The 12,757-nt window shown below is 39.8% G+C and overlaps 1 protein-coding gene across 1 annotated transcript in view; it reads right to left on the bottom strand.

The window, feature by feature from the left end:
* Lrrc7 (leucine rich repeat containing 7) overlaps positions 1-12,757 on the bottom strand; it is a 369,797-nt gene that overhangs the window by 48,779 nt on the left and 308,261 nt on the right. Inside the window, 1 exon segment of the mRNA XM_023718276.1 lies at positions 11,523-11,615. Coding sequence (XP_023574044.1) covers positions 11,523-11,615 — 93 coding nt within the window.

Below are 12,757 nucleotides of genomic sequence, written 5' to 3'. Positions count from 1 at the left end.
TTTTTTTTTTGCGGAACTGGGGATTGAATTTAGGCCCTTGCACTTGCCAGGGAAGCGCTTATTCTACTGAGCCATCTCTCTGGCCCCCAACAATATTTTCACTTACATATTAAAAACATAGGTTAAAAAGAAAAGGACAGTGTAGTTCACACACCTGAGACTGAGAATGTATTTGGAGGAGAACAGTTTCTCTTTTTCTTTCTCTTCTTTCTCTTTCTTTCTTTTATTCTTTCTCTTTCTTTTTTTTCTTTCTCTTCTTTCTTTCTCTTTCTTTCTTTTTCTTTCTTTTATTCTTTCTCTTTCTTTTTTTCTTTCTCTTCTTTCTCTTTCTTTCTTTCTTTCTTTCTTTCTTTCTTTCTTTCTTTCTTTCTTCTTTCTAAACATTTAATCTGAATTTATTTGTTAGGGTAAAGGGACAGGAAGAGGAAATGCTACAATGGAGCTCCTGTTTTCCCTTCTTTTTTTAAAATTAATTTTTATGGGTTTTTTTTTTTTCTTTTTTGGGCAGTAACCGGGATTGAACTCAGGACCTTGCATTTGCCAGGCAGGCACTTATGCTGCTGAGCTGTCTCCCCAACCCTTCCCTCCTGCTGTACAAAACCTTTCTTTCCATTTTTTCCTTCTTTTCCTTTTCCCTTCCTTCCTTTCCTCCTCCCCTTTGCTTCTTCTCCTTCTTACTAGGACATTTTTTTTCCTTTTCCCCATATCTATTACACATTTTGGTCCTTATTTAAGTTTTTGGTTTCTCACACCAAACAAACGATGTGATGTTTAAACATGTGTATCTAATTTATCCCACTTAAGAGTGTGTCCTCAAGGTGTACCCATTTAGGTAAAAATGTCTCTGCTTTATCCTCTGTATGGCTGAGTGTACTGAGGAAGGACGGTTTCCTCACAGGTAGTGAGTGCATCCACTCTGCCAGGGTCCTTGATCTTCTGTGTCCCTTTCACATTCAGAGAACTAAAGTAGCCATCACTTGTGTGTGCAATTCAGACAAAGCCATCACAGGTCTTTTGAGACAGGGTCACACCATGCACGTTTAGGCTGGCCTCAAACTCTCTGGGATGCTCCTGCTTCAGCCTCCTGAGTGCTGGGATTACAGGCATGTGCCACCACATCTGCTGGGTCTTTCTTGTAGAAAAGGAGGAACCAGTTTCTCAAGTCTATGTACTCTACAAAATTAGTCATCTGACACCAGGAAGGAGCATTCCTTGACCAGTAGGAATAAAGGGAAAATATCATTTTTCCTCTCTCAGTGCAGAGAGGCAATACACATCAATGAACAAAGAGACAAAAATGAAAACATGATTTTTCTTTAATCACTTCAATGTTTAGTCCAACATTAAAATGGCTGCATATTTCCTACTCAAAATATTCTTGGGGGTTACATGGTAGCCCCCTACAGGAATATGATTTTGGCACAGTGATTGAGTTTTAATACGTCAGGGTTTAAATATAGGAGGCAGACTTCTACTCTAGGAAAACAGAATTAGTGATTAAGGCTATGTATTACTACACTAGGTGTATAATGAGTGTAACTGTAATTACTGCTTAATTCTAGATTTATTTTTAAAATTTATATGTGTATGAAATTTATAAGTATAATTTATAACAATTACATGTAAATTAAAAAATAACCCACTCTACACTGAGACCCACTGGTGTTAACTTTCCAGCACAGGTCAGCACTTCTTGTTAGCTTGGTAGTACTCTTTCCTAGAGATCTACTCTCATCTATTTGTGTCTTTCTTCCATCTCATCTGATGGATCTCAGGAGAGTTTGACGTTGCATTTACAGGACATAGGAAAACATCTTTAAAATTTTCGTGTATTCTTCATCTACTGGAATAAGAAAACCCACCCCATAAAGGTGATAAGCAGTGTCACTAGATTTCCTTTTTTACTTCTCACAGATTCTTCTGATCTTCACAGTTATCCATTGTTATTTGATTGCTTTCCTTTCCCTTAGATCATTTACGCCAGCATTGTGCATGCTCCTTCTGATCAATATTAGCTTTGCAAATTGGTCTAAAGAACACTAATTTGGTTCAATTAGTGACCACTTTCTTTTAGAAGGACTAGAGCTTGATTTGTCAAAGACAGCAATTTTGTTTTGTTTTAAAGAAAAATCATTTAATAAGAAAAATCTCAGGCATGTAAAGGCATGTTTAAATGATTCTCACTGCACAAAAATAGAGAAACTCTGACGTGGCCAATTTCAGAGCCCATCTGTTATGGTTTGTGTCTAGCTGTCCCCCCACAGCCTCATATAAGTCATGGGACAGACCTGACTCAAGGAGCAGTGAGTTGCTTGAGGGACAGGGCCAGAGAAGCACAAACTTCAACTGGCAGCATATGTTCCAAGCCCCACCCCTCAAGCCAGCAGATTCCCTCGGAGATAAAGAGAGGGTCATCCTGGACATAGCAGTACCCCAGCCTCTCCTTCAGACCCTGTAGAGTGGGGGCAGTGTCTTGAAACCTCCAGTAACTGAGCTAAATAAACCTTTCCTTCTCTCACGTTGAATGTCAGGTCTCTGTCCCAGCAATGAGAGAAGAGTAACTAAGAATTTGGTACCAGGAGTGGGGAACCAAACCAATTCTCACTACATGAAAAAGAGAAACTCTGACATAGCCAATTTCAGAGCCCATCCTTAAGTACCAGAGATAGGAACCTTCTCAGATGCTGTAGTTGGAAGTACAGTGATTCTCACAGATGGGAACATTTCAGAACCTTGGGCACTAAAGTCCTTTCAAATGGAAAGATGAGAGGATCTCATTTTTATAATGTGGTAGTGGACACAATTGGTGGGTTCTCTAGGTTCTTTGATCAGGAACTGCAGGCTGCTCAGACATATACACAATTACTTTGGGCTGAGAACCTCCTTTGTGCAAGATGCTTGGAAAGTTTCACCCTCTTCTCAGCAATGGACCAGACGGTGCTGGGACAAGAGAACAGCTTTGGCTATTGGGTTTCAGGTGAGACCATTCTGTGGGCACCATTAGTTACTGAGGTTTTTTTTTTTTTTTTTTTTTCCTGCTTCACTCACTTCTTTACACATTTGCCTGGGAATGATTCTGAAATAAATCATTTGCACAAAAATCTTTTCACCAGACTTTTGATCTAGGAAAACACTCAACATAAACTGTAACAATGAAAGTGCTACAGGATCTTCTTGCTCGATGATGACATTGATTATTTATTTTGCTTACTAATAATTCTTTGGAAGCAGGATCAAGAGATAAGATACTCTATCCATCTCTAGCATAAAACAGCTCTGGGAGTTGCATGGAAGAAGGTGGATGATACTGCTATTTTATGTGTGTGTCTAAAAATGTTCAGGAGGATTTCTGTTGGCAGAGGTCAGGTTGGTATCGCTAGTCACTTCTTTGTTTCATTTTGGTTCTACTAATTTGCGTTCATAATATTTTCAGGACTTCTAGTTGTTTCTAACTTTTCAAACAAGAAAGCAGAAATACTTGGAAGCCCTTGAAATACCACCTAAAGCGTTCAGTAACTTAGTTTGCAGAATGTTGGCAAATTTCATCCACTGCCCAATGATCTAATTGACTTTCGGTTATTAACTGTCATTGGCGGACTGGTTTTTTTTTTTTTTTTTCTTCAGTTTTCTTAGTAATTACAGAAGACATTATTTATGAACTAACTTCAGGGCTTTCATATTTTGATTGGAAGTGTGTGATATTTTCCAATGAACAGAAACAAACCTGCAAACAGAATCCTTAAATTCTTTCCCATCCATTTTCTCTTTTGCTTATTTTATTTCAGGGTACATCACTGATGTGATGAAGGAACACACAGAGCACACAGCTCTCGCAACTAGCACAGCTGGCTGTCCGCTTAGCTTTAAATTGATTGAAAGTATTTTAACAGTTATTACACAGTATCACAAAATCATACCACTCTCAAATCTAATGACTTCCTAGGAATACTGTTGAATTCATATGTCATACTCAATATTCATATTTAAAATAGTTCCTTTTAATCACTTTATTTTTTATATGTATGTCTCAGGGACAGTTCCCTCAACAACCAAGCATGCATTTAATGAAATCTGATCATTTGCTTTCATAGATAGAAATTAATGTCTCCTTTCCTTTCTTTTTCTTCTTTCTTTCTTTCTTTCTTTCTTTTTTTCTTTCTTTCTTTCTTTCTTTCTTTCTTTCTTTCTTTCTTTCTTTCTTTCTTTCTTTTTCTTTCTTTCTTTTTTTTCTTTTTTGGCAGAACCGGGGATTGAACTCTGACCCTTGCGCTTGCCAGGGAAGCACTTATTCCACTGAGCCATCTCCCCGGCCCCTCTTTTTCTTTGTTTTCTTTGTTTGTACTTCGGAGGATCAAACTTCAGGGCTCACACATGCCAGGTAAGTGCTCTAACTCTAAACTACCTCCCCAACATTCCTTTTTATATTATAATGTCTAGACATCAACAGTTTCCAACTGGATAAAGCATATTACTATGCCATTTTTAATTTTTTATCTTTTATGGAAGGGTCTACAAGGTGTTCAGGGTCTCATTACTGATCAGACTCATAGTGATCTGCCTGTTTACAGCCTCCCAAGAGCCACCACAGCCAGTCTCAACTGCCATCTCAGCATGCCCCAGGAGTGGGGCTGGCACAGCAGGCCCAGGGATCAAACCCCTGGGCCTTTGCCTGCTTGCAGGCACTGTAATCCACTGAGATATTTGGCCATCCCTATGCCATTTTTTTTTTAAAGCTTTATGTAAGTGGCCATACCTGTAGGAACCCTATTGATAGGAGATTGTTGACTATATATCTGACTATATATCTAATAATAAGAGATTGAAAACCTACATTTCTATCAGTGTCTCTGAATTTATCTGGATTTTCTCTGTCCACACTGGGATAACGAATAGGCAAAGCACATTTTTGTGTTTTAAAGGCAGATTTTTTTTTTTTGTGGAACCGGGGATTGAACTCAGACCCTTGCACTTGCTAGGGAAGCGCTTATTCCACTGAGCCATCTCCCCGGCCCCCATTTTTGTGTTTTAAAAAACTCTATTTCACTTCTAGTGCCCTCAAATGATGAAGTGGGATCCTTAACCTCAAATTATAATGTAATTTATACATTATATATTATAATTATAATGTGGCGGAGATGCAGCTGAAGTAATCCGTTGTTCTATAAAATAATTTATGCATAAAATTTATTTTTGAAACTCAAGTTTATATATGAAATAAGATGTCTTTCCACCCCTTACTGAATTTAGTCCAAAGTATAGTCCATAAACAATATCTATTCCCTACTCACAAATATTATTCCCACATAATTAATAGATTTTCCAAATTATATTGCATTATTTTATTACTTGATGTATCATTAAACATAGCACATGTAAGCTATTTTAACTACAATATAAATTGAGAAATACAGAACATAAGCCATACTTGTCTAGTATTTGGATAAAGTGAAAGAAATGTTCTACGTATCATTAAATATCTATATAATAAACAGAAATCATATGTAGTGAGTTCTAGACAACTGTATTTGCTACTCTTGTTTTTTATAAAAAGTTCCTGGCAGGAAATTGACATGTAGTATGTACTTTTGTTCTAAGTCAAAAGCATTTCTTTTGTAAACTTTCATACATGCACCACCCAATGTCATGAAACTAAGCAAAACCAAGAAGAATTATTCTTGGGCAGTTTTGAACTTGGAACTTCCCTGTATGCACTGTGCACTGGCATCCTTGGGTAAAGGTATCAAACAAATGCTTTGATTCTGTATTTCTTGCCATCTTTAAAAAAATGCTAATCACATAAAAACATTTATTTGGTGCAATACATTTGGTGCAAAACATTTATTTGTCTGCACAAAGGAAAAATGTTCTGTTTTTTCTCAAGGTGAAAGGTGAAATGAGCACTTTAAATCTTATTGCAGATCCTTTGGGGATCCTGAGGCTATAATGTAAACATAATGTAAATAAGTTATAACAATTATGAAATTATAGCATATTGGTTTCAAGTATGTTGACGAGTATGTATTCTCTATATTTCCAACATTTGCTCTGTGATTTGCAATTTTGCCTGTGCCATAGGCAAATTAAAATACTCGAAGGGCTGACCAAATAGCTCAGCAGATTAAAGCGCCTACAAGCAGGTGCAGGGGCCGGGGGTTTGATCCCTGGGCCTGCTGTGCCAGCCCTGTCCCTGGGCGCACTGAGATGGCAATTGAGACTGAGTGTGGGGCACGCGCCTATAATCCCAGCTCTTGGGAGGCTGTAAACAGGCAGATCACTACGAGTCTGATCTAGTAGTGAGGCCCTGGACACCCTGTATACCTTTCCCTAAAAAAATACAAAAAAAAAAAAAAAAAAAAAAAAGCATTTGAAAAGGAACACACTATGTCTTCTCTCAGTTCTAAAGTGACATTCAGGTTTCCCAATCCAGCAGAGATATGGGTGAGCTCTCTGGCACCTGCCGAGCTTAGGTATTTATGATATGCTTTGGAGAATAAGGAATTAGGAGGCCCCAGTTTGCACATTTTCCACTCTCAGGTCCTTTGAGGGTAGGACGGACCCATAATAACAATTTTCAAAGTGATCCTATGACTAGATAGCTATTTATGGGAATTTGAGAGGTAACACACTTGCAGCATACGGGGGAAAGGGCTATGAGTCTTCTTTATTGCCTTTAAAATCTAGGTACTTGGTCCTCCTTTCCTCAGATGGTGCAAGGAAAGATATTAGCCTGCAAATGATGAGCTCTGAACGCATCATCAAAACTTCTTTCACTCACAGCATCTTGAGCTGCTTTCTGAAATACTGCAACTGCGTGGTGTCAGCCAGCTATTAACCTGGAGTTCTTTTCTTTTAAACAAAATCCCGAGCAAATGATATTGGTACGTTCCTTGAATTTTGAAGCAATAATTATTATAAGCAGTTAAGTACAAAAGGTATTGCGGCCCATTCCGCTGGCAGAATCACTCCTGCGATGCTAGCTGAGCCCACAAGTAATACAACTGCTTAGCAGTCTACTCTGTGCAGTGTGCTTCTAACTGTCCTGGCTCAGAAAGGACGCATGCTGACTTCCAAGGGCTTTTAGAAGTAAATATGTAGACTAGGACTCACTGGAGGGCCTGCAATACTTTCAATATTAGAAGATCATATTCGTCTCAACTCTACAGGGCATAAATTTGTCATGTGGCTCTTCCACGAAGGGGCATTTGTGGATAGAGGCACGTACAATAGTGCTTATTAAAAGAGAAGGATTTGGAGTCAGATTAATTTGGTTTCAAATCTTGTGTTTGCCACAGATCAGCGAAATGACCTTGGGCGAGTTAATTAACCCCTCTGGGGAATAATCAGACTGCTCAACTAACAGAAGCTACTGTGAAGATGACATAAGTTTATGCATCTGAAGAACCTAACACAGTGACCAGAATACTGCAGATAATAGAAGAGGCTATTATTTTATTGCTTTAATATCAGATTTATTGGAGCAAAGTCTTTCTCAGTGGCGTCTTGCTACCCTGGCAGCGATGTTTCTCTACCGAGATAAAGGAGATCCTGGCTTTGATCCACGATGCTGAGAGGGCCGAGGCAAACACCAGACAGGGCCATTTCTAGACAGCATTGTGCTGCTTCTCTTTCCAAGTAGGTACAAGCAGTTCACATTTGGTGATGAGCTTCAGAATAGGAGCTCCATGCGGAGGGAGTTGGTTGTCGCAACCACTGCACGTGGTGCTGACGGTGTTACCTCTCGGGCTCATTGTCCTGTGTTCTTTTCACCCAAGGCTGAGGACTCTTGGGCTCTGGAGAGGAATTAAATTTGCTGCCAGATGCTATTTCAAATATTCCTTGAGTAATATAAATTGTCATTTTGGGCTTAATCCTGACTCTTCTCTGAAGCCACAGTTAGCTTTTGGTAGTCGCAGTGCTTTTCTGCATTAATTGTGCTCCGTCCCAGAGCTTAGCCCTTTTCTAGGCCGAGCAATGTGGCTCCTTTCTGCAGCACCGCTACTCAGCCTTTTAGATGCCAGCCTCAGGCATGCACTGTCTAGCTGTCAACAGCCTGGCATCCAGCCGAAGCAGAGGTTTCCATCCCAGGTAATGAAGAGAGCAAAAAAGTTTATGTAGGAAGCCCTCCGGGCCTCCAAGATCCCCGGATGTGCTTGGATGCTTAAAGTTTTGGGTGGCAAAATATTCGAGCACTGAAGATCGTTAAGTGCCATGACCGAGTGTGTTTCTGAGAAGCGTGCTAATCCAGGGCTTGGTAAGTGGAAGAGGGTATGGTTTGCACTGTAGCTTAACTTTTGCATGACTTGGCTTTTTGTGGAGCTTTATTTCAGACTCAGGTAGGAACCATTGAATTTAAACATCTGTTTAATTTGGTCCTGCACACCTTGAGCTGTAAGTTAGCCAAGTCATGAAAAATAGAATCTGTTTTTAATACTGGGAAGAGGAGAATTTTAGCTAATTTTCATTTTCTTACAGTGTGGTGTTTTGGGTATAGGCGCTGGTTCTCACTCTATAGTTTATGTAACAAGTATAAGAATGCAGCCCCAGGATGAAAGAAATGTAATGGGATTTCTAAGAGATTCATTCCTTTCTTTGTGAGCTGATTAAATTCTGGAGTAAACTGGCCCGGCTGAGGTCTTCAGGTGCCCTGGATACCATCCCCAAGTGTCTACCACATGCTTGGCATGCCACAAACATGGGCATTAAATTGAGCAGTACTGGGATTCTTTTGTAGATGTGGAAGTTCTGGTGACCCTCATCAATTTTACAATAATAGAGATTCACTTTTAGCATTGTGAAGTGCTTTAGAGTGTAATCAGCTGAAGAAAAGTGCTTTTGAGGGGAAATTTTCAATGGACATATTATTCAATTCAAGCTCGATGCCTGCTGCATTTAACCAAAAGAGCAAATTATAAGATCAGACATAGTTCAGTTTCACTAGACTCATCCAAATGTTACAAATGAGAAATTAAAGTAATAGTTAGAAATTGTTCATCTTCATTACAATGGAAGAATTACAGGCAATGACTTGAATGTCTCAGATTTAGTTCTCTGCAGGAGACACGCAACCTTAAATATCACAGGTTTTCTCTTACATAAGAAACCTGAAGTATAATGATTTAAAGAGAAAAATAAAGAAAACATAGCTCACAGGAAACAGGGAGACAGATCTTTGCACAGGGGATAAGGACCAAGAAATGATGGAGGAAAGGGAAGAGAACTGGGACAATGGAATTAAGATGTGTTATGTGTGTGTGTGTGTGTGTGTGTGTGTGTGTGCCAACTCCCCACTATGAATGTGATTGGGAATTGCAGACATGCACTAATAAAAGTTAAAAAACATAAATGCAGCAATATCCTGACCTCTTGACTATTTAGCAATGTATAAAAATATTATCCTGTATCTTCCAAAAACACAGTGAAAAGATTTATATGCCAATGAAAAAAGGAAGAAAAAAATATACATTCTGAATTTCAAGTACCTTAAGAATGATCAGTTTATTAGCTTTTCACTGAAAATTTATGGAGGGTATATAAAACCAGACAGAAAAAAGAGGGATCAAGATGAATAAAGCAAAAATGATTGGAGGTTTTAAAAAAATATCACTGGCCAGGCACGGTGGTGCACACCGGTTCTCCCAGTGTGGCTGAGGTAGGAAGATGACAAATTTGAGCCCCCGCAAGAGCAACTGTTATAATTTGTGTCTAGGTGTCCCCCCAAAGCCTCATGCCATCATGGGGCAGCTTCTAGAGTTTGTGATTAATTCATGCTGGGATTACTGGTATAAGTGCTACACTCACTCCGGGGCAGATAATGTGCATTACAACATAAGGAGGGGAGAGAGGCAGGCCAGTAGCTGCAGCTCTTTGCTGTCTTCTGCCACCATGAATGGCTGCCCTCTTCCTTGCGCCACTCTGCCTTGGAGCCAGCTGAGCATGGACTGAAACCTCCACTAACTGCGAGCTAAATAAACCTTTCCTTCCTTAATTCTGGGTGTTGGGTATTTTGTGCCAGCGACTAGGGAAGAGCAATGAAGACAGCAACTTAAGAATTTAGTGAGATCTGTCTCAAAAATGGACTAAGAATATAAAGGGTTGAGGATATAGTTCAGTGGGAAGGTCCTGGGTTCAAATCCCACACTGAACATTTTAATGCTGCCCTATCAATGGTTATCCTAAACATCAGTTCAAAAATGGAGGCTCAGAAGCTACAGCTGTTCCTAAGTGGCCTCCTCCTAGGTACACAGTCAGAATGTAGGGCTGCCCCATGCCCCCGTCTCTGTTTCTAAACAATGGCCACCCACGGTCCCTGGAGATTCTTCTCCAATCTTCTCTTTTCTAATGCTTCTGATAGTGTGAACAATGTATGTAACAGTCCTCCTTTTGGCCCAACCTCTTCTGTCCTTGACAAGGAGAGGAACAAGAGCAGGAAAAGTATTCGAAATGAATGGAGGGAAGTTTAGGGAAACTTTGGATTCGTATGTTTATTTCTAGCTTTAGAAATCTCCATGTTTATTTTTCCAGAATGAGGTTTCATAATTAAAATTGGATCTGTAGGTAACTTTAAGGAGAGTGATGAGTTAAAAGAGTTTGGACCACATTGTGACTCAAAGCTAAGATGAACTCCATGTAGGTTTCATTCAGATAGAACTTCCAGTTTCCTTAATCATCTCCAAGTTTTAGGATGTCATTTAATCTGTCAGTTAAATTTGATGAGGTTAAAAAGTAGATCATTTAAATCATTATATTATAATTTCTAATAGATTTAAATCCAAGACAAACCGTGTTGGTAGCAGGACAGGTTATATAGATCAGGGTACAATTTTTATTTTGTTTTTAAAAGTAGATGCTTCCCACTGGGACCCCCACAGGCTGCCCTGAGCAGAGCCACGTGGTGGCCGTGCAGGCAGCGGCTGAGGTGAGAGCTGGACGCACCCTCGTCCTGTGTGACAAGCCCGGGCCAGTGTGGGAGGAATGCCCGGCTCTTCTGCTGCTGCTACCTCCAGCTTTCCACAAAAGCCTTCGCAGCTTTCACAGCTCGGCAGGCCTATCGCTGAAATTCCTTCCCAGCCTAATAAGCTGACAATCCGGTGTCAGGCTGGCATTTCATCACTAAGTAATTATTTGTAACTGTGAAGAAAGTTCTCTAAATCATAAATAAATGATTTACAGGTAAGCCTTTGAAAACAACTGGGTAGCAATTGCTTTTATTAACAACATATTCAAGCATAAAAGAAAGAAACAGACCACTAAAAAATGCCAGAACATTCCCTTTCCTTTCAAAAAGAATGCTTGTATTGTTTCTTCTTAGTACCTGTCAGGCACCTTAGTAGATTTTTCTTCCCCACACTGACAAAGTTTTTAATTGGCTTCATAGTTAACTAGTTCATTCAAGTACTGTACAAACAGAAAATTATTTCCTCTTATTTATTTATTGCGATATGGAGTTTTTTTAACCTTTCATATCTCCACAAGGACACTCTCTTTTAAAACTTAAAATTATTAACAAAAAACTCATTTCTTACCTTGTCAGAAGGTTTGAACGGATTTCCTTGTCCACTAATTCCACCACTGATACTAAATCCAAGGCCAGGATTCTTTTCTATTCTCACACAAAACTATGTAAAAAAAAATTGCAAAAGTAATTAAATAGCTATCAAATCTAGACATTTTCAAATAACTTTATTGCAGTGGAAAAGATTCATGTTTCATATGGATTAGCTTACGTGGACCTACCATAAACAAAAAACAAAACAAAACAAAACCGGATAAAATCTAACAAAATGTTCAGTGCTTCTCTACGGGAACCAACCAGAGCAAGCGGACGTTCGTAAGTGCTTGCTTGCTGGCAGGACTAAAGCATAATTAGCAGGTTCCAAAATTTCAGCCTTGTGAACACTAAAGAGGTTGTGTATTATCTTATCTCATGACCATAAAGTTGTATGAATGCAGGCTGATAAGAAAGGATCAGCATGAGGGAGCTCTCAAATGCTAAGAGAAAATACAGCAACTAAAATAGGGTGCTCTGCTCTCTAGCAGGGTAAAGCAATTCATCCTCTTGGTAAATGACTACATCACTCAAAAGGCACGGAGTATGTAGCTTGAGAAAGGGGCCATAGGTGCATGAGGGTGAGGCTAAGAACATGGAACTGTTCGGTGAAGAGTTTTGACTGCAGGACCTGGGCCAGCCGCCAGACCTCTTAGAAGAAACTGAACATCAGGAAGAAGTCAGACAAAGAGGCTGAGAATATGGAGAACCTGTTAGTAAGCAAGAATGGCAAATCCATGTTCTGGGCCCTGAAGCTTTCTGTGCTAACATTCTGGGTTCCATTACCTCTCTTGTACCCCAAATCTCCAAGTCTCTCAGACACAGGGGGGTGGCGTCAGCAGTAGGGTGCACCGCGGCCTGGGCTGGGCTCTACACAACGGCAGTGCTTCCGGTGAAAACGCTGCAGGCCGAGCCCTCACCGGAAGGTGCCAGATGAGCTGTGCAAACCTAGGAATTCTGGGTAATCCTGAGCTGGGGCGGGGGTGGTGTAGGTGGTGCTACAGAATGCTGGCTCTCAGAAAGCGGGGGACAGGGTGACCTCAGGCGATGGAAAGCCTATTTTTATTTTCAAGGTTCTGCTAATTACCACCTCTTAGATACTCCAAGGTAAATTTGAATCCTATTCTTGGTTTAATTAGTAAACATTGGGAGTTGCTGGAACTTAAATCAAGTAGGTTTTTTTTTCTGATAAATGGGATCATTCTTAATTCA

Source organism: Octodon degus, unplaced genomic scaffold (genome assembly GCF_000260255.1).
Source record: "Octodon degus isolate 3935 unplaced genomic scaffold, OctDeg1.0 scaffold00057, whole genome shotgun sequence".
Classification (NCBI taxonomy): domain Eukaryota; kingdom Metazoa; phylum Chordata; class Mammalia; order Rodentia; family Octodontidae; genus Octodon; species Octodon degus.
Note: the sequence above shows the minus strand (reverse complement) of the source record. Positions and strands in the feature narration are given on the sequence as shown.